Source organism: Oreochromis niloticus, linkage group LG20 (genome assembly GCF_001858045.2).
Source record: "Oreochromis niloticus isolate F11D_XX linkage group LG20, O_niloticus_UMD_NMBU, whole genome shotgun sequence".
Lineage (NCBI taxonomy): Eukaryota > Metazoa > Chordata > Actinopteri > Cichliformes > Cichlidae > Oreochromis > Oreochromis niloticus.
Window position 1 is genome coordinate 27,252,810 of NC_031984.2, and position 20,848 is coordinate 27,273,657.

General features: G+C 41.6%; 3 protein-coding genes across 4 annotated transcripts; all 3 read left to right on the forward strand.

The window, feature by feature from the left end:
* The first annotated feature begins 1,976 nt into the window (after positions 1-1,976).
* hspb7 (heat shock protein family, member 7 (cardiovascular)) lies at positions 1,977-6,093 on the forward strand. Of its 2 annotated transcripts, none has more exons than XM_025901653.1 (4): positions 1,977-1,994; positions 2,812-2,992; positions 5,263-5,387; positions 5,526-6,093. In XM_025901653.1, exons 2-4 carry the CDS (start codon positions 2,827-2,829, stop codon positions 5,703-5,705), a joined length of 471 nt encoding a protein of 156 aa, XP_025757438.1. In that variant the 5' UTR covers positions 1,977-1,994; positions 2,812-2,826; the 3' UTR covers positions 5,706-6,093. The 2 variants fall into 2 exon arrangements, with proteins under 2 accessions (XP_025757438.1, XP_013133093.1); XM_013277639.3 differs by lacking the exon at positions 1,977-1,994 and adding an exon at positions 2,598-2,712.
* An 830-nt stretch (positions 6,094-6,923) lies between these two features.
* On the forward strand, positions 6,924-15,927 carry zbtb17 (zinc finger and BTB domain containing 17). Its single transcript, XM_003455331.5, has 15 exons — positions 6,924-7,126; positions 8,561-8,783; positions 8,875-9,054; positions 9,512-9,844; positions 10,135-10,221; positions 10,769-11,052; positions 11,253-11,395; positions 11,487-11,787; positions 12,346-12,433; positions 12,956-13,072; positions 13,186-13,306; positions 13,662-13,792; positions 13,961-14,224; positions 14,325-14,414; positions 14,767-15,927. Exons 2-15 carry the CDS (start codon positions 8,579-8,581, stop codon positions 15,183-15,185), a joined length of 2,763 nt encoding a protein of 920 aa, XP_003455379.2. The 5' UTR covers positions 6,924-7,126; positions 8,561-8,578; the 3' UTR covers positions 15,186-15,927.
* Positions 15,928-16,239: 312 nt separating this feature from the next.
* Positions 16,240-20,810, forward strand: ddost (dolichyl-diphosphooligosaccharide--protein glycosyltransferase subunit (non-catalytic)). Its single transcript, XM_003455312.5, has 11 exons — positions 16,240-16,512; positions 17,145-17,255; positions 17,343-17,429; positions 17,527-17,630; positions 17,710-17,804; positions 17,987-18,080; positions 18,761-18,909; positions 19,170-19,317; positions 19,409-19,529; positions 19,685-19,791; positions 20,174-20,810. The coding sequence occupies exons 1-11, from the start codon at positions 16,278-16,280 to the stop codon at positions 20,321-20,323; spliced, it is 1,401 nt and encodes a 466-aa protein (XP_003455360.1). The 5' UTR covers positions 16,240-16,277; the 3' UTR covers positions 20,324-20,810.
* Positions 20,811-20,848: the final 38 nt, after the last annotated feature.

Genomic DNA, 20,848 nt, shown 5'->3' on the forward strand with positions numbered 1-20,848 from the left:
ATATGGAAGGCTGCAGAAGGCTCTGCAATCACCTGATTTCAGTTCGCGTGTCAGAGGAGGAAAATAGCGCTTCAGTCTAGAGCATGGACAGTTATTTTTACTGCACAACAGGACAAGATAAATGGTAAAGTGACAGACTGCATCGAGGACAGGAAGAATTGCATCATGCTGCTAACACAACTTCGGTTTCAAGCATCTGCCCAGACAGCATGCTAACGCTAAGCTAGCCAAGAACCCACTGTGGTCAGATTTGTCCACTAAGAGACTGATCTTCGAGACATGTCTTCTCATTAGGGATTTGACTTGGTGTGTGTATGTTGCCTGGGGTTGATAGTGTTAAATTATAAGATTATGTGTGTTGCAGTTATTTCACAGAGTAACATGAATGTAATGTAATGTTACTCTCGGGAGTAAATAAGTCATATACTGCATTGCGGCCAGGGTAATATGTGAAATAATCACTTTTTTGAGTAAAGACTCTGATCACAACAAAGAGGGAAAATACCACAACAAACATGCACAACCATTTGACCCACAGCATTAATGTCATTTCTGCTGCTTAAAGATGGTGGTGACTCTGAAAACGTACCCAATGAGAACTTAATCTATAAGTGATGTTGATAATGGAATAGGAATCACTGAATTCTTATCAATTCCTACAACCAGCAGCTTTAATCTCCGTTCGAAGTTTGAAACACTGATTCATATCTGACTCTGAAATAAAGTAACAATATTACTGCTGTTACTAGGTAGGGAGGAGGCTCTGTTAGGGAGGTGCTGAGTTGCTGGGCTGGATTTAGACCTTCAGCAGGGGTCTGTCATGATCTGAGCAGCCAGGAACACACAGGCACAAATATAATCTTCAAAAAAATGGGTTTTATTATACCCCAAAAAGGACAAGATGATTACAAAAATTCAAAATAACAAAAATAAACTTTTTTAAGAACCAAGTGGGCCCATAAAAGAGGTTAACTTAACAGAACGCTACTCAAAAGTCACTTAACAAAAACATAACTCAACAAACTGACCTGCCCAAATGAGAAACAGCTCTAGTTATATAGCAAATGAACAAACCATTATATACACCAAAGGTGAAAACTAAAGAGATAACAGCTAACCATCATTCAAGAAGAACCCCATTCCCCCTACATGATCACAATAGATGGTCCCATCCACTTTATTGGCTTCTGCATTTAAACCAGCTCCACCCTCAGCCTCCTCTTTCAGCCAAACTAGGAAGGACTGGAGCAGAGGTCAAGTAACTCAGAAAGAGCAGAAATATAATTAATATAACATACCTATATAAAATAACAAACAATGCAAAGTCTATGCCACCATTTGGGCTATAGCTTAGTGCTGTCATGCATTACAGGTAAACTCAAAATATCAAATTAGTTAACTTATGATCACAGAAGCTTTAGAGCATAATGTAAACATAGGACAAAAAGATCAAATGAATATTACCTAAGTATCTCAATTGTGTGGTTGCATGCAGCCATCACAGGTCTGTACTGATAAGACTGGAAGCAAATAACAGTGTGGCGTCATTTTCAATACTGGGTAACGTTTCAAAAAAATAAGATCACCTTGCATGGTGGATTGCCTGAGAATTTACTGTAAAGATTGACTGTGATGGTCATTATTAGATGTTAAGGACTGAGGTTGTGATCTCTGATTTGCCTATAATGTGTCTTACATATAAACCCCTGCGAATCACAGGCAACCTCCTTTTCACTGGAATAATGAATCACAAGTCAACAAGGCAACCTCAGAGAGCACATAAATGGATTTTAATGGATTAGCTGTCAGCAGCACTAACTAGAAAAAAGGAGCAGAGAGTGTTTGCTAATCATGATGGGCTGTGCTCTCCATGCAGATATTAATAGCCACAAAGCAATGTCACTACCGAGGCCCCTGCCCCCATCCGTGGCTTTGTTTTCAGCCACATTCTTTCCAGCTTTGCTTTTCTCCTAACCTACACTCTGAAAATAGAGGTGAGGCGCTTTTTTCACTTTTAGCTTGACTTTGCTCGCTTCTCTCAGCGCAACACAAGACAGCAGCTGCGTTTTCTGGCACATGATTAGGAGATTGAATTAAATAAACTTATGACACTGAGAAGGATTTCAGTTGAAAACGGGCCCTTGTGAGAGCACAAACATCTCTATAATGAGATGAAACCGCGCTACACCGTACGCTGTCATTAAATGGCAGAAACACGTGCGGCTCTAATTTCAGGTCAAAAGACGTGGCCCTGAATATTAAGAAAGCAGAAGAAACAGACAGATGGGAGTGATGGGGAGCAGGGGGAATTAAAGCGAGGGTCGGAAAGCTATTTCAGGGATGACGTGTGATGGAGTGACAACTGTTGCCCCCCTCCCCTTTATCCCCTGTCAGCCCCTGCTCTTTCTCTGCCTCTCTCTATCAAATCCCACTCTGCCTCCCTCTCTTAACTTTAGGCCCTTCAGTGCCCAGAACTTTTCCAACCACAGACCCATCTCTCCATCAGCTCTGAGTCTCATGATAAATTTAGAACAGTGTTCCCAATGAGCTGTGGCTTGTGTGACACGTGCCACCTCCCAACCACTGCATGGGACCGTATAGTATATAAGGGCCGTGGGTAAAGGGCTGCAAGAGATTGGGGGTAAAGGTTGATACTGCCTTACGCAAACCAGAAAAAAAGAATAAATAGACAGACAGAAAAAGACAGTACAGGTAAATAGAAGAGCTGTGTGTGCAACTATAGCCGCAAGAAGAATCAACTCTCTCCGCCTCCCTCTTCTCTCCTTTTCACTCCTCCTCTGCCTTACCCAGCACTTACAGCCATCCATGAGTGTAACCAACTCCTCTGCCTATCGATCGGAGCGTAGTTTCCACCAGACTTCATCCTCAACTACGTCCTCTGGTAACCCATACATGGAGAAGAGCCGGGGACTATTTGCTGAGGACTTTGGCTCGTTCATGCGGCCTGGGAGCGACTCCTTGGGTTTTTCCAGTAAGTTGGAAGCAAATTTAAGGTCTCTGGCATTCGTTTTGTAAACAAAAGGGGTAAAAAATTAATAGTAAAAGAGAGTGGAAGGAACAGCTTTGACGGCAAAGAAGATTTATGCCCGCTTGAAGGCGATTTGTGTACAGTGGTGTGTTTTTGTTCGAGGAGTGATAACATATCTTCAGAGGAAGACGATGGTGTGGCTGATCTGTGTGTGGACAGATGTTTCTTTAAGGAAAACTGTAGCCAAGGTGCTAAAAGAAGAAACAGAACACACTCCATTTTTGGATGTGTATTTTCTCCTTTTTTAAAAGATGTATTAGGAATTTACATATGTGTTTAAAACGGAGGGTTGAGGAGATTTTTTTCTTCACACAGCCTGGTTCATCTACTGCCTCAGTAACTCAGTGTCCACTTGGTGTGAAGTGCTCCGTATCACTTTGCTGCCGGTCCACGCAGACGCGTGAATGTGTGAAATCGGATCTTTAAATGGTCCATGTGCTCCTATGTGTCAGAGGCAGAGCAGCATTGTTTTGGAGCCACAGTTGGTGCTGTAATAGGTGCAGCAGATAAGATGTGAGGTGGTCGCTGCTGAGAAGAAGGCAAAGCAATCACACACACACACACACACGCAAGCACACACAGAGTACGTGCAAACCTGGGAATGCTGGACTGACTGCCAGCAGTGTGACATCACACACTGAGTATCTGGGATGACGCCTGCATGAGAAATGACCAGATGGTTGCCCAGTGACCAGTGTACACACACACACACACACACACCTACACACACATACACGCACAGTGAGGTGAGGTCACATAATTAAGCTAACCTACATGTGAAGTCAGAGCTAATATCACTCACACACACTCATTTCCAGGCTGCTGCCGTGTGTGTGAGGTCATGCACCACGCAGGCTTTCAGTGAGCTCAGACTCCACAGGGACAGAAAATAAATCACACTTTTTTCCTGGACTCACTCACCTATCAATCAAGGATATTTAACCGGGACTACAGCTGTGCCTCTTGACAATTCTTAAATTCACACCGGGCACGGATTGAATGATTATGTCATGTGGAAGATTCACAGGAGCGACACAGCCACAAACCATCTTTCGGCTGTCGGTTTTCTTGCCTCCAAACTGCTCTCAGAAAACTTAAGTCAGCTGGAAACAAAAAAACAAAAGTCAACTTCTGGTTATTGAACATCCGAGGAGAGAAAGTCATTAACTCAGCAGCTAAAAAGTCAGATATATTCTCCAAAGAGGTGGTGCAGACCCAAACAGAGCAAAAATGAAAGTGAATATAGATTATGGATGAATGTGGACAGATTAATGATCTGTTTTTTCATGTCTGCCCATAATGTGAGCCAAATTTCAAAACAGTTAATTTTTACCCCAATTTTTACACCTCATCAACTAATTGCCATTATTACTCATCATATTTTTTGATCTTGTATATGAATATGAACAACAAGAGCTAAAAAAAGATTTTGGAATTACGAAAGAAACATACAACAAGGGAATGTAACTGATTTCTATCTGACTCCTCAAAGCACTTTACACAACACCCCTCAATCACAGAGGCACTTTTGTCTAAGTGCTTTCTATCTAACAGACAACTTGAGGTTAAAGTATGTTGCACAAGGGTACTTCAGCATGCAGAGGCCAAGAGTTGGACCACAAACCTACAGCCAACCCAAGCTTACAACACTTGGTATTTGTAGGCAGTCTCCCATTGATGTACTAACCTAGCCCAGCGCTGCTTAGCTTTCAAGATCAGCCAATGGCATGCTCAGGTTGGTAAGCATGCGGCATAGATTCTAGCAGTTTTATTTAACCATGGAAAACAGATGATCCTCAGCACTGTAATAATTAAGGTGCTTGTTCATCTTTTGTCTCTGCTCAATCCATTAAATCGACAATAAAATCCATGTTTGCCTTGAATGTGTGGAATAGGTGTGTCACGCTATTGCAGCAAAAGCAGAGATTCTGATCATGTCTAAAAATGGATTTTGGTGAATACACACAACTGCAGATCCCGCACTCAAATGAGCGTGTGTAGCCCATCCTTAATGAACCACCACCTGCAGGTACTCGAGTGATGAAGAGCACGCGGTTCTCAGACTGGTGGGTTTATTCACACAGGAAGTATTGAAGATGAAAATCTGTGAATGTTAACTGTGCGAGATATACGTACTTCGCACAGTTAATTGTAGCTCCCTGATTCATAACTTGTGCTCTAACATCCTTTCATCATCTTGGCCGTGGTTTTAGGTGGAGCTGGAAATATCAAGACTCTTGACGATTCGTACCAGTTCACAGTTGACGTGCGAGATTTCTCCCCTGAAGATATCATCGTCACCACATCCAACAACCAGATAGAAGTCCGTGCGGAAAAGGTGGGTAGGGGCGTGGGAGGTGTTGAAACAATGTGAATCTTCATATCAAAAGGGGTTAATGTGAGCTAAATAAACCCTAACCAAGCGTCTGTCTCCACAATACATCGCGTGAATCTCTAACGTTTTCTGTTTTGGCAGTTGGCCCAGGACGGTTCAGTGATGAACACTTTCACCCACAAGTGCCAGCTACCCGAGGACGTGGATCCCACCTCAGTGACATCATCATTGGGCACCGAGGGGACCCTCACGGTCCGGGCACGGCGAAATCCAGCCAAGCATGAGCTCGTACAGACCTTCCGCACCGAGATCAAAATCTAGAGAGGGTCCGATCTGTCACTTCTGTGCTTTCATACCATTTCCTGTGCTTCTTATCCTCACTGTCATCATTCAGTTTTACTTCAAACGCTCAGAGAGCTGACACTGTGCTCTGCGTGACACAATGCCACTTTGTTGCTGCTCATTTATGTGTTGTGAGTTAGCTCATCCCGCACATCCACAACGGGACATACACATTAATTTAAGAAGACACAAGGGCTTGGAGCACCATTTTGCACAAAGATGTAGACACACAACCAATAAACCATCAGTTAACTTCTCCTCTACCCCTCCCAGTGTTATTCTAAAACTTACCAGTCACTTCTAAAGATGATAAGTTATTGTATTATATTATTTGTGTGAATAAAATGATACTGCTTTGACAATAGGCCATCCTGCTCTGTAGAATGCTTTTTATGAACTTCTAATTTTACAAATTATTGACAGGAAATATGGGTTTGCAGTTTAAGAGATTTATTTGTATTGTTTCAGTTTTGACAGAATTGGAGAAATTTTCTGTGGAGACTTATCACCATCCTTGGTATGACTTGCCTTAAACCACTGTTTTGTTAACCATCCTTGGAAAAAAAAAAAAAATCTGCGTAAACCTTGAGCACCACAAGGCAAACTACCCTTGAAATCGATATGAGACGGACTTGGCATTCAGTGGGTGCACAGAGGTGTATATACAAAGGTGCTTCTATTCAGTCTTTTGTGCGTGGGAGCATTATGAACCATGGTGTCCTCCTTTCAGGAGAACAGGGTTTCAAAGGAGCTATTCTCCAATATAATTTGGAAGTCATTGTTGTTTATAATTTCCTCCACTGTACGTGAGCTATGCAGTGGCTTTTTCGTTAGAAACACAGGAGGATTACTTTTATCCTTGTATTAATATACTTTTCGTATAGCAGAAAAGCAATTCCTCTTTGTTCCTTCAGTTTTCCGATGATTTAAGACATGGACATCTTCTGATTGTATAAAATAAAGCCTAAAGATATAACTCACTTTAGCACGCAGGGATTCAGTTTGAAATTTGAAGATTTATTATTATTAAGTTAGACTTGGAACGTTTATTTACACACTACACGTGCCTTTAACGACAAACCATTCTATTACAAATCCATTTCAGCTCCACTGTGTTATGAAGGTATCAGTTTCGCACATTATGTAACTTTGGTGTATCGCGACACCGCGTGTCCGCTGTCGGCAAAACATTGGTTCCCACTGCGCGTGCTCCAGCGATACATCCGGCCGGTCCCTATCAATCGATCAGAGAGAGGAAGATGGCGTTGGATGGAGTGAGCGGGGTATGATCGATCACCGAAAAACTCGATTGGGTTCGTTTTTCCCAACTGAGCCAAACACTCCGTAAGACCGCTTGGACCAGCAGTTTCAAGCCCGAGTGAAGACGAGATAACAAGGAGGTAAATCGGAAGTTGGTTTCTGTTAAAATGGCGCTTCTTTAACAACCGAAAAGAGCAGGCTGGCTGTGAAAACAAGAGGGGAGGCCGGACTCGCCGCTCCGCCATCTTGTTCCCTCACCACACGCATGTAGGCATGCTAAATTAATCCCTGATAACAAAGCTGCAAGGATTGAGGAATTGCAATCGATATATTGCACCGTCAAACCATGCTGTCAAAACTTGTAGAGAAACTGACGTTCAAGTTAAAAAAAAAAAAAAAGACGAATAAAAATAGCAGCACACCCAGCGGGACACGACATTACGCTTCATCCTTGCGTTAATGTCGTATCTCGCGGTTTAGTTGGCCATTAGCATCTTTAGCATTGCATTTCGGATTTAAGCTAGCAGTCATTTTGAGTGGTTGTTTTTAAAACGCCGTTTTTCTCTTTAAAAACACACACACGCAACATGTTTGTGAAGTTTGGTTCATAGGTTGCGTCCCATGGGACAATTGTGAGTCTGGAGGAGATGTCATTATCTAACATAACAAGTGAAACAACGTACTTTGACTTTACCAGTGGCAGAGTTACTATAGTTATTATAGTTTTATTATTGTTATTATTAATAACAATAATAATTAGTTTAGATTTGATTATTTTATTTTTAGTTTAGTTTTTATTGGTTTCAGTTTTCATTTTGGTATTGGTTATTACTGTATTTATGCCAAATGCCAGAGCCAAAATTTGGCCTCATCAGCCAGTTTGTGCCAAAATTCTAACAGATTAACACATACCATATTTATTTATGTTTCCTCTGTTATTTTCCAAATTCCCAAAATAGTTTTAGTTAGTTTACCATTTTTTCATGGCCTAGGTTTTATTTTTATTTATTTAACTACAATATTTTTTCAAAGCTAGTTTAAGCTTTTGTTTAGTTTTAGTTAACTATGATAGCCGTGGTTATAGTCCAGAGCAAGACACAAATTAGTGTGAGGATAACAATTGCTGTTATTAAAAACAGCTTGTGAAACCACAAATACAGAGAGTTTAAAAACTGATTTAGCGTTGTTGGACGCTAACTTTACTACATCTCTGTGCTGATACATTGTAAAAGGGGTAATTGTGAAATTAAAATGAACACAATTTCCTCAGTGTTTAAAACAGCAATCAGACACAGTATGCCAACTTTCCAGTTTTAAATAAGGATAATAAATAATGTAATGGTTTATTGTGACATAAAGTCTAGACACAGAATTTATACTTCATTATAACTCATTATATCTTATTTCTGTCGACTTATTATTGACTGACTGCAGTCAGTCAATAATAAAACTACTATGCTGTTGGAGTATGCATAATTATATCAGAGGTGAACAATGCAGACACAGATTTAACCTGACCATCACAGCCTTTTCAGGCTTCCTCATGCTCCACATTTCATCCGTTTTATCCACAGAGCTTGTCCTTCAGGACGATGGAGTTCCCGTGGCACAGTGGGAAAGTTCTGGAGCAGCTTAACCGGCAGCGCAAGCAGGGCCTGCTGTGTGACTGCACCTTTGTCGTGGACGGTGTGGACTTCAAGGCCCACAAGGCTGTGCTGGCTGCATGCAGCGTGTACTTCCGCACCCTCTTCCTGGACCAGAAGGATGTGGTACATCTGGACATTAGCAATGCAGCAGGTCGGTCCCCGTCAGGTTATGTGATCTACCCTATCTCTGCCTCGTCTCTGCTGTCTAACTGGATGTGTTGTTTTGTTGAATGTCGTTTCAGGCTTGGGTCAAGTCCTGGATTTTATGTACACTGCAAAGCTGAGTTTAAGTCTGCAGAATGTAGAAGACGTGCTGTCGGTAGCTCACTTTTTACAGATGCAAGAAATCGTGAATGCTTGTTCTGCGTACCAGTCGATGTCAAATCCAGCCCCGTCCGTCATAACACTGGATTTTGCTGTTGGTGAGTCGTGTCCTCGGTGAATACTCATGCCTGTACCTGAATAGTCATTGTCCTCAGCTAATCCGTGCATGCCTTGATTCTTCAAATGAATCATCAGTTTGCTTTGTATTAAATTTGTCAACCAATTTTACCATCACTTCTCATAGCATAGTGACAAACGTGTATTTCTGCTGTGTCCATGTTTGGCAGTAGTCCTAACAGATGCTGTTCTACTTTAAAAAAGATAAATGACAAGTAACTCTAAATTAATATATATTTACCCGATTGTTGTTTTATTGAGCTCATAACATGGTTCTTTATCTGTTCTTATTGGTATTCAGTTTGTTGAAAATGGAACACAATCGTCACTGATTCTGCATTCTAGTGTATGAAATATTGCTCCTGATATCCAGCATCCAGTACTACAATATTCTTCTGAAAGAATGACCTACTTTTTATTCTGTCTTTAACACACCAGATGAAAAAACAGGTGAAGGAGAGCAGAAAGAGGAAACTGACAGTCAGCTGTCAGATTTGGCATCACAAGCCGAGGAGTGCCCTCCTAGCATTCCCACAGAGGATAAAGAGGCCATTCAAAGTCAGGACATTTTAGAGGAAGAGCTTTCTGCCAAAACACAGAAGCCTGTTTCTCAGCCGAAACCCACTAGAACCCACACAGGCCGCGGACGACCACCAAAAACATCCCCCCTTCTGACTCAAAAGAAGACGTCTGTCAAGAACGAGGAAGAAAATGGTGCATTAGACGCACCCGCCTTCCAGGACGACCCCGCTGATGCCGACTACACACCGAGTAAATACATATTCATAGAAGTCTTCTCAGTTATTTAATTATGATGTATGCTAGCATGTTTAAAGTTTGAAAGGATCCACATGATGCTAGTAGCTTTTTATTTGATGGCATTTGATATCTTGATATATTATTTCAGCCATTATTAATGTTTTTAAGAAACTATAGGTTATATAAATAAATACATACATAAATGTTTAAAATCAAGAGTTAAAATCAATGGAAAGAACACAAATGATTGTGATGGCTTAACAAAGAAGTGTTTTCATTTCTTATTTTATTGTTTTTATTAGAATCACCATTAAAATCTGGCAGTTCGCCGTATATGAGCTCCCGCGGGAGGAGAATCAGAAAACCACCTCGACGAAACTTCCCACCTGGTGAGCGGTCTGTCCTGAAGGACGCCCCTTTCCTTTAAGCTTCCCACTGGACAAACTCTGTGCAGAGGCAGGAAAAGCGAAGTCATTTAAAAACACCTTTAGATTCAGGTTGATTAGCGTTCGGATGATTATCCGAGCGTTGTTTTCCACATTTTCACATTCAGTTTAAAATGTCAGAAATGTGATAAAAACATAAATATTTCTTCAGCACCTTTCAAACATGCAGTAATTTCACATTAATCTAATAGAATTTAGAGCATTTGCTTCGTATTAGAATAAACACATTTCTTTAAAGGTTGCAGCAAACCTGCTGTGTGTATTTGTTTCATTGCTGATGGTGCTAGTTGCCCCAGTTGTAGCTCTTATGTCTGGAAGACGCAATGGGGAACATTAACGTAAGAGTGACCTCTGTCTGATGTAGAGAATGTCATCACTTTAACAGACCGATGAAGCCAGCAATCCCATATCTCAAAAAGTCATTGCTATTTCCCGTCAAAGCTGTAGACAGTCTGTCATTTTCAGAGCTTTTCTGCTCTTGTTCTCCTAGACAATGACTCAGAGGATGAAGGCCCATCACAGGCAAAAACTGACAATAAGGTGGCAGAGCCAGCAGGGGTGGCTGAAGGGCAGGAAGAACACTCTTTGGAGACCGGCGATGTGGAGGCTGATGATAATGATGATAACGGGGATGGAGAGGAGGATGACGAGATAAGTCAGCAAATGGAAGGAGACAGCCCAAGCAGCGAGAGAGACGGAAGACAAGCTCAGTCAGCGTGCATGAGCAGCCGATCTGAATCAAAGCCTTACAGCTCCGTGACACACAAATGTGAGGTGAGAGATTTGTGGGACGGCCTAAGTCGCGCTGTGCCTGCTTTTCCTGCTCTGGTCTGCAGGCTCTGAAGATATAAATGTCAATGCTGGGAGCTTTCATGCAAAGCTTGGCATCATAGATGCTTTTATGCAAATGTTGGTCACATTTGCAGGCATATCTTTGCATTAAAAGGCTTCACGATATATTTTCCTCTTTCTAGGACTGCGGGAAGAAATTCACCCACACGGGCAATTTCAAGAGGCACATGCGTATTCACACTGGAGAGAAGCCCTTCAGCTGCCGGGACTGCAACAAGGCTTTCTCTGACCCTGCAGCTTGTAAAGCTCATGAGAAAACACACAGGTGGATGACTTTTCCTTTTCATATTCATTTAGTTTATCTTTGCATACTTCTGCAGATGGATTAATTAAAGTGAGCTGTCGTTGACTCCTAGCCCCCTGAAGCCGTACTGCTGCTCTACTTGCGGAAAGAGCTACCGTCAGATCAGTCTGCTCAACCTGCATCGCAAACGTCACACAGGAGAAGCGCGGTACAGCTGTGAAGTTTGTGGCAAGCTTTTCACCACTTCGGGCAATCTGAAGCGCCACCAGCTGGTGCACAGCGGCGAGAAGCCATACCACTGCGACTACTGCGAGAAGGCTTTCTCAGACCCCACGGCCAAGATGCGACATCTGGAGACGCACGACACAGAGAAGGGCAACAAGTGTCCGCACTGCGACAAACGCTTCAACCAGGTACGCTTGGAAAGGTTTGGCTTTTCTGTGGACACACACATACATATATATATATGTGTGTGTATATACACACACACCTCTGCCTCAAACCCCTTGGGAATGATATGTGTGTGTTCCTCAAACTGTGGTCCTCTACCTGAGGTCCGTGAGTCTTATATGAGTCTTCTCAGGACTGTGCTCTTCTGGACAGAGGCCTCTGATGATGTGCCTGAAATCTGCTGGTGCCACTCTTACAGTTTGGGGGTTACCACTTAGACCACTTTGGACTTTACCTTCCACACCCGTTTTTGCGGCTGGATGGGGGTGAGGGAAGGGAGATAGGAGAAAAACAACATGACTGTCTTTAGTAGAACAGGTCAGGGTACAAATCCTCTGCAGGGCATGGATACAGTAAGGGTCCCCAGGCTAGATCCCTAGTGCTATCCAAACCTGCCTCAGAACACGAGCCAGAGAGACTTAACTAAAGTGATATTTGGCTTGGCTGTCACCGCGATTAAGTGTGCATATACTTAAGTGTCATTTATGGAACGTTTTTGTTGTTTTGTGTTTCCTCGTTAGGTTGGGAATCTAAAAGCTCATTTAAAAATCCACATCACAGACGGGCCTCTCAAGTGCAAAGAATGTGGCAAGCAGTTTACCACTTCAGGTAAAAAAGAAATAACAATGTTGCTTTTTTCTCCCTGCATTTTTATTGTCACAGTGAATAAAACGCTCTCTGTTTCTTCATGAATACAAATTCTACCTGTCATGTTGATCTTGAGAGAAATTAAGGACTAAAAAAATATCAAAACATACACCAGTGATTTGTTATTTTATTTATTTATTCATTTTTGTACTTACTAACAGAAAAATACTTTGCTCCTTTCCGTTAGTAGGTAGTGTTAGTCAATGTTATTCAGTTTAAAAATGGTTTGAGATATACAAAAACCCATTAAACTGCATGCAAGTACAACAAATGTTATATTTAGAGATTCAGTGATAGTTATAATATCACTAATAATAATAAAATAATGATAAATACTATTAAAATAAACTGTGATATCCAGTAGTTAGACCATACATGAACAAAATTATTTAATTGCTTTTAGTTGGTGTGTTACTATGTAGAGTTGTTTTTCTTCTTTGAGCCATTTGGTCTAATCTGTGTGTGCTGATACCTGCTTTTTAGGGAATCTGAAGAGGCACCTGCGGGTTCACAGCGGGGAGAAGCCGTACGTCTGCGGGCACTGCCAGAGAGCTTTCAGTGATCCCGGAGCTCTGCAGCGGCATGAGCGCATCCATACAGGTACTCTCAAGACAGTCGGATTCTGGGGAACTTATTTTCATTTTTCCATCTGAATCCCTGTGTGAATATAATCTACTTCCCATGATAGTGAAACGGTTATTTATATGTTGCAGGAGAGAAGCCCTGTGTCTGTATTATCTGTGGTAAAGCTTTCACTCAGGCCAGCTCCCTCATCGCTCATGTCCGCCAGCACACGGGAGAGAAGCCCTACGTCTGCGATCGCTGTGGTAAAAGGTCAGCACGGCACAGCGCTGCAATGATAGGCTCAGGTTTCAAACTCACTTATAGCTGAGGTACAGAAACTGGCATTATTTGACAGGGATGTTTGAGAGGGGAATATTAAGTGTAGTTTAGGGTTTTGACCTGTGTAGGCGTTAATGAGAATTGAAGATAATATAGATTTGTGGTAATTCTCAAAGGTCAAGTAACAGTGACCTCTTATAGTTCATTCAAATGATAGTGAGAGTACTGAGATTGCCCAAATTAGAGATTAAAATACAGTTTAAAAGATTCTTTTTTTATGAACAAAATGAATAAATGTGTCAGTAAAGCAGATGAGAGGAAATATCGTATATTTGTTTTTGTGCAGGTTTGTGCAGTCTAGTCAACTGGCCAATCACATTCGCCATCACGACAACGTCCGCCCGCACAAGTGTCAGATGTGCAACAAGGCATTTGTTAATGTGGGAGACCTGTCGAAGCACATCATCATTCACACAGGTGAAGACCACATTTGTTACAAGGCTTTTTATTTTAAGGAAAAATGGGAGAGTGAGGGTTCACCTGTTGAGCAGTGAAGTCTCTTTTTCCCACCACATCTGTATCCATCCAGCAGAACTCTGATCTTTCACCGTCAATCCACTACTCATCTTTGTCTTGTTGTCTCAGGAGAGAAGCCTTTCCTGTGCGATAAATGTGGTCGGGGGTTCAATCGCGTGGACAATCTGCGCTCTCATGTCAAGACTGTGCACCAAGGCAAGGCCGGCATGAAGCGGCTGGTGGTGTCAGAGGGAAGCGCAGACGAGGGGGCTGATGGAGGAGCGGGGGCATGCACCTCTGACGGCGAGATCAACATCGTCACCGTCACCACGGAGGACATCGTCACACTGGCGACAGAGGCCCTGGCGGCCAGTGCTGTAGCTCAGCTGACAGGTCAGACTACATCTTCAAGGCTATAATGTAATCAACAACACAGATGTTTGTAGATGGCAGTGAGGCACAGACAGTGACAAATGTTTGTGTCTGTTAACAGTAGTTCCAGTGGCTGCTTCGGTTTCTGCAGATGAGACTGAAGCTCTGAAAGCTGAAATAACCAAGGCCGTGGAGAAAGTGCAAGAAGCAGGTAAGACCTGACATTATAAAAACATGTTACGTAAGGAATGAAACAGAATATCAGACATGGTTTGGGAGAGAAGCAGTATGCAGTGCTAAGCTTATAAGCTGAAGTCCATTTATTGACCCTGAAAACAATAATCAGTAAAAGAAGCTGAATGTGTACGTATGAGTATGTGTGACAGATTTTGAAGTACACAGCTACTTGCATAACCATCTAAATGGTCTCAATGAGAAGTATTATTACAGCACTGTAAACAGTACCGTAGACTTCATCAGAAGCCAGTTCCTTTTTCTTACACAGAACAGGACACAGATTGAAAAATGCTTCATTTGTTCATGAAACCTTCTTCTCTTCTCAGATCCCAACACGCAGATTTTGTATGCTTGCGATTCATGCGGTGATAAATTCTTGGATGCCAGCTCCTTAGCTCAGCACGTACGCATCCACACAGCTCAAGCCCTGGTCATGTTTCAGGCAGATTCCGACTTCTACCAGTACACCGCAGCCACCACTGCCGAGGGGGATTCCACTGCAACATGGCAACCCACACCCGAACAGGTCATCCACGAAGGAGAGCTAATCTTCCGTGCTCAGGATGAAGAGGGAGAAACAGAGGACGGGATGATTGGAGAGGCGCAAGAACAAGAAGAATCAGAACAGGCAGTTCAGGAGAAGGTGGAGGATGGACAGGTGGAGACCACCACTGAGATCAAAACATATGAAAAAGATGTAGAGGAGGACAAAGAGCAGGAGATGGAGTGTGAGAGTCAGTCGTAGTGGGGCAGATTTGTTAAAGTGTGTGTCATTTTGCTTGTAAATGAAATGAGATTTATACGGTATAAGGAGAAATGAAGTGTGTTTATGAGTTTTGTTAAATATGAACTGGATTCATAACAGACACTGTTCCTGAAAAAAATTCTTTCCAGATTTGTGATCAATAGTCACGTCCTGTTTTCAGCAAACAAGGTGAGATCTAGTAGTTTTTGTAAACGTTGAGAGGTGGTTATGCTACTTTGTGTAGTTTATTTTTAGACTTCAGTGTAGGACTGTGCTTTGTCCATCATGTAAAACATTTAAAGTCTGTCTTATCCAGTATAACTTAAAGAAAAGAATTCTATGTGATATTTTTCCCATTTTTATGATGAAATAATAATATAATCATTTTCTTTAAACATCCAAAATATTTTTCTTGTACTTAAAGTATTTTCATGCAGAGAATGTTATTGAAAAGCTATCTACATGAACATATATGAGTACTAAACTGAAGTAAAGGACAGTTGATGCCTTTTTTACAGAAGCAAGGTGTTGTAAATCTTGTGTTTGGATAATATTTGTATATTTGTCCTGTGACCTCTGAAAAATTTAGAATTGTGTACAGTGATGACAAACTGACAAATGTCACAAGAGATTTTTCTGTCACTATTGATTTTTGTGTCATTAATTTATCTAATGCTCGGATAAAACCCCTAATACTGCTTATACTGGAAGATGCCATCAACTCAATAAAGAATTGCCACTGTTTGTGTTGTGCTCTTGTTTTTACTAAAAATAAATAAAAAGAATAACAAAGGCTTATGAGCCTTGCTGATACAGTATTTACGAATCGGAAAAAACAGAAATAACTTAAATGACAGCTGAAAGGCATAATCGTTTAAGTCGTTTAAACGCCGTTTTGGTTGTAAATATTCAGTAAAAATGTGCACATTTATGTTTCAATGCCTGGACTTACCTGTTTGCCAGGCTTACAATGAAGCTCTCACGCTATTGGTTGACTGGCAGTCAGGGCGACGCGTTCCTCTCTGTGATTGGCTGCCTCTTAGGGTCAGAGTTTAGACAACTGCTAACGCTGACGTCGACTTCTGCAGCAAAATGGCGTCGCTGACAGCAGTCATGCAGACGAACCGGTCCGGTTCTTTAACATCGTCCAAAAAACGAACCGGAATGGTGTCAACGAGGCGGTTCAAGCTTTTGGACAATAGCGTCCTTTTATTGCTGTCGTTAGCCTCCGTGCTGCATTGTGCTTTGGCTGACGGTAAGACGTTGGTGCTGCTGGACAACCTCAACATCAAAGACACCCATTCAATCTTCTTCCGCAGTCTGGCAGGTCAGTATGATAATACTATTTTTTTTTTTTGCAGCTTTACTTACTCTGCTGTACAGTCGTATATATGCCTCGTTTACCGGGTGTCAGCAAGTTTTTGGCAGCTAACAAAAAGCCACTGCTAGACCAGAAGTTGATGCACGATAGCAAGAATGCTAACATTAGCTTAGCTGTACTGTAATATGTTCGCTATCCTAACGTCATTTGAGCCTCTTACAACTCAGTGTGATATATTTATATGGATGAAGATGTGCTCGATGCTGTTGTTGTGAAAATTATTTAAAGAATACTATATATCCATTTCCGTGCATATTTGCATTTCCGCTCCTCTGCTCTTCTGGTTTGCTGGTAGGTACAGTAGTGGGGGAAATCCACTTTCCTGTTTAGGGAGCAGTCTTCAAAAGAGGAGTTCATACAGTTTGGGATATTACTGTTTTAAGAAGATATGTAAAACAAAACGCATATATGAGTCTGAAAATACAACTTTTTGTAATACTCGGGGATATTTCATGCTTGCACACCCTGCTGTATACTGTTGTAGTAAACATGTCCTAATTTTCAAAAACCACTGTGTTAAAACTTTAGCCTTAGTACGCCACTGTTACTGTTAATTATAATGCATCTCTCTTCTTCAGATCGTGGATTTGACCTCACCTTCAAGACCGCTGATGATCCCTCCCTGTCACTGATCAAATATGGCCAGTTCCTGTACGACCACTTAATTATCTTCTCACCATCAGTTGAAGGTGAGTTTCACAACATTGATACAAAAAATAAATAAATTGTGGCAGGTGATTTCTTCCTGAAGGTAAACACTTTTTTGTCATCTGCAGACTTTGGTGGAAATATAAATGTGGAGACTATTACATCCTTCATTGATGGCGGGGGCAATGTCCTGGTTGCTGCAAGTTCAGACATCGGTCAGTTGATTTATAACAGGGTTTGTTCCAGTATTATATTATTTGAAATGTTTAAGTATGGTCATTCAAGTATATTTGTTTTGTTCTTGTTTCACAGGCGACCCTCTGAGGGAGCTGGGCAGTGAGTGTGGCATTGAGTTTGACGAGGAAAAGACTGCCGTCATTGATCATCACAACTATGATGTGTCTGATCCTGGAGAGGTAAATGGCTTGGCCTTTACACAGCTGCCATTTTAAGTTTTGTTATGTTGTTGTAATTTGTGATCGTTCGTATCTCCAGCATACCCTGATTGTCGCTGACCCAGAGAACCTGCTGAAAGCTCCCACTATTGTCGGCAAACCCACCAAGAAACCTGTTTTATTCAAGGGTGTCGGGTAAGCACAGTGATTTTCACACTGTTTAAGATGTGTAATAAATGAAAAATTCATCCTTTTAGCTGGAGCAGAGACTTGTGTCAGAAGGTGTAACAGATAGTGTTGTTAGATTTTTATTCTTTTACAAAGATTAACTCCCATGCTCAGTGGAAAATATATTGAATGTGGCTCACTTCTTCCAGCATGGTGGCAGACCCAGACAACCCTCTTGTCCTGGACATCCTTACTGGCTCCTCTACCTCCTACTCCTTTTTCCCTGACAGACCCATCTCACAGGTAATAATGTTGACATGTCACGATAATGTCGGGTAATTAATTATGATTTATTCAGGAGAAACTGTCCCGGGTATGATAAGTAGCTCTTTAAAATTAAAATTGTTTAGTAATGCTTTTGGAAGAAAAAGGCACAAGCTTATTGTGCACTACCTCATTTTCTCCGCGATGTATAACATGGTCAAAGTTTCAGAAGAAAGAAACAGCTTTGTTCAGGCAGAATGAACCACAGGGAAGCACCAAGCCCAGTATGAGATGATTAAGGATGATTTTCAACTATTTTTAATGCAAAATTACGCTGGTGGTCCAATAATAAACAAGTTGAGTTGAGATCCTTGTATAACTATTATTAGCCTGAATGGATATTTAGTTCAATTTGATTTTATTTATAGAGAGAATTAAATCACAACAACAGTCACCTCAAGGCATTTTATATTGTATTGTGAAGAGGAAAGCTCCAAAAATCAGATGACCTGCTATGAGCAAACACTGGATAGTGAGAAGGAAAAACTTCTCAGTATCACCCTTTTTAACAGGACCAAACCTCATGCAGAACCAGGCTCAGGGAGGGGCAGCTATTGGCCATAACCGTTTGGGAGTTACGAATGAACAGAAGTAGTAAACACATTAATCTCATTTTTTTTAATGTTGTTGTTGTTGTTTTGTGTTTTTTAATGTTGTAGTACCCCCACGCTGTCGGCAAGAACACCCTGCTGATCGCTGGCCTCCAGGCTCGAAACAATGCCAGAGTGGTGTTTAGTGGCTCGTTGGACTTCTTCAGCGATGCCTTCTTCAACTCTGCTGTGCAGAAAGCCACACCAGGTTCACAGAGGTACTCCTGTCAGTGATGGCCTGGCTTGTTTTTCTGCCATGTGAATGTTACAAGTTCAAACACATTTACTGCAGATTTCTGCAAGTTTAGATGCTTAGAATGTGTTTCACTGAGTTTGCAGTTTAGTGCGTTTGACCTCCTAAAGCTAATCTGTAGGTGGAAAATAGTCTTAAAATGTAAGATTGTAATAACTATTCACTGATATTAGATTTGGTTACAATGTAGCTGGTTACAGATGTCAGTGTTTGTCTCCTTTTCAGGCACGAGCAGACAGGGAACATGGAGCTGGCCGAGGCTCTGTCTCGCTGGGTGTTCAAGGAGGCTGGAGTCCTCAGAGTGGGAGCTGTTACCCATCATCGCGTGGGGGAGACCGCCGCCCCCACAGCATACACCATCACCGACCTCGTGGTGGGTCTTGTTGTCTGTTTGTTATCATCACCGTGAATATATTTGTTTTTAGTGCAGTGTAGCTCAATCACTGTAAACCCTTTTCATGCAGGAATACAGCATTGTCATTGAGATGTTATCCGAGGGCCGTTGGGTCCCATTTGACGGAGATGATATCCAGCTTGAGTTTGTGAGGATCGATCCCTTCGTCAGGACTTATCTCAAGAAAAATGGTATGGTATTGTATTATAGAATACATTTGCATTCATTTACGTCTTGTTTACAACCTACATGTATTGTTTTGATAATGTTTGGCAGGGTTGGCTTCATATTCACTTCATATTTACAAACTGCATTTATGATAAATGTTCCATTGTTGTTCAACTAGGAGGTAAATACAGTGTCCAGTTCAAGCTGCCTGATGTGTATGGAGTCTTCCAGTTCAAAGTGGACTATAACCGACTAGGATATACACATCTCTACTCCTCCACCCAGGCAAGTTCATCTGAAGTTCCCTCCTAGAGACTGAATCATGTTGGCTTTATATACTATAAGATAAATGTATAGAAATGGTAAATATGGAAAGTATTGCTCAATTAATCATCCTGGTTACTACCTCTGTTCTTTCATCAATCATTTGTTGTAATATCTCCAAAAGTTGAATCTGTTCATCTGGACGTAGCGTTTTGTGGGTTTCGTTTTGAGTGACGAAACGTTTCTCCCACAAAACGCTACGTCCAGATGAACAGATTCAACTTTTGGAGATTTACTTTCCTGGATGATTGAGAATGCATCGAGACATTTGTTGTAATAGTAACCTATTAGTTGATGTGCTGTATGGCTTGCTAACTAATACAGTTGTGTTTCTCCACCAAAGGTATCGGTGCGTCCCCTGCAGCACACCCAGTATGAGCGCTTCATCCCCTCAGCCTACCCATACTATGCCAGTGTCTTCTCCATGATGGCTGGACTCTTTGTCTTCAGCGTAGTCTTCCTCCATATGAAAGAGAAGGAGAAGTCTGACTAATACAGAATGCCAATGGGGAAGAGAAAATAAGACTGTGGAAGTGAACTTGTGGTGTGAAGAGTGGAAATGAATGTCGTGATGGCTTGAGTCTTCATGCAGGGACTTGGACTGTTTCTGTTCTGTTATTGGGGAACTCACTTTGTCGGGGTGTGAGGGCCAAAAGAGGCGCTGACTGTAATGCGGTGGTTGTGGGAGGTTTTTTTTACACTTTGGAATCACTCAGTGGCCCTTGTCTGTTCTGAAGTCAGTCAGTGTTTGTTTAAAGTTGCTTTACAATTGATTAAATATTTCAAGTCAAACATTTGCTTAGAAATGGGGAAGAAATTTACAATAAAATCTGACCTGGATTGTTTTATTTTTCAGCCAGAAAAGTTTGTGGTAACTACATGCACTGATTATGGCAACAACTCATTTGTTTTTTTGATGAGATTAATGTGTTTCCAAATAAGTTGGAGTCATCTTAATAAAATATTGACATTCCACTCAATAGAAATGCCTGTTGTCTCTGTAACTTAACACACAATA

Coding starts and splice junctions, on each gene's coding strand:
- zbtb17 (XM_003455331.5), top strand. CDS start 8,579: ATGGAGTTCCCGTGGCACAGTGGGAAAGTTCTGGAGCAGCTTAACCGG. Junction 11,396..11,486: donor GCTCATGAGAAAACACACAG/GTGGATGACTTT, acceptor GTTGACTCCTAG/CCCCCTGAAGCCGTACTGCT. Junction 14,415..14,766: donor GGAGAAAGTGCAAGAAGCAG/GTAAGACCTGAC, acceptor TTCTCTTCTCAG/ATCCCAACACGCAGATTTTG.
- hspb7 (XM_025901653.1), top strand. CDS start 2,827: ATGAGTGTAACCAACTCCTCTGCCTATCGATCGGAGCGTAGTTTCCAC. Junction 2,993..5,262: donor CGACTCCTTGGGTTTTTCCA/GTAAGTTGGAAG, acceptor CCGTGGTTTTAG/GTGGAGCTGGAAATATCAAG. Junction 5,388..5,525: donor TAGAAGTCCGTGCGGAAAAG/GTGGGTAGGGGC, acceptor CTGTTTTGGCAG/TTGGCCCAGGACGGTTCAGT.
- ddost (XM_003455312.5), top strand. CDS start 16,278: ATGGCGTCGCTGACAGCAGTCATGCAGACGAACCGGTCCGGTTCTTTA. Junction 19,530..19,684: donor GACTTATCTCAAGAAAAATG/GTATGGTATTGT, acceptor TTGTTCAACTAG/GAGGTAAATACAGTGTCCAG. Junction 19,792..20,173: donor ATCTCTACTCCTCCACCCAG/GCAAGTTCATCT, acceptor TCTCCACCAAAG/GTATCGGTGCGTCCCCTGCA.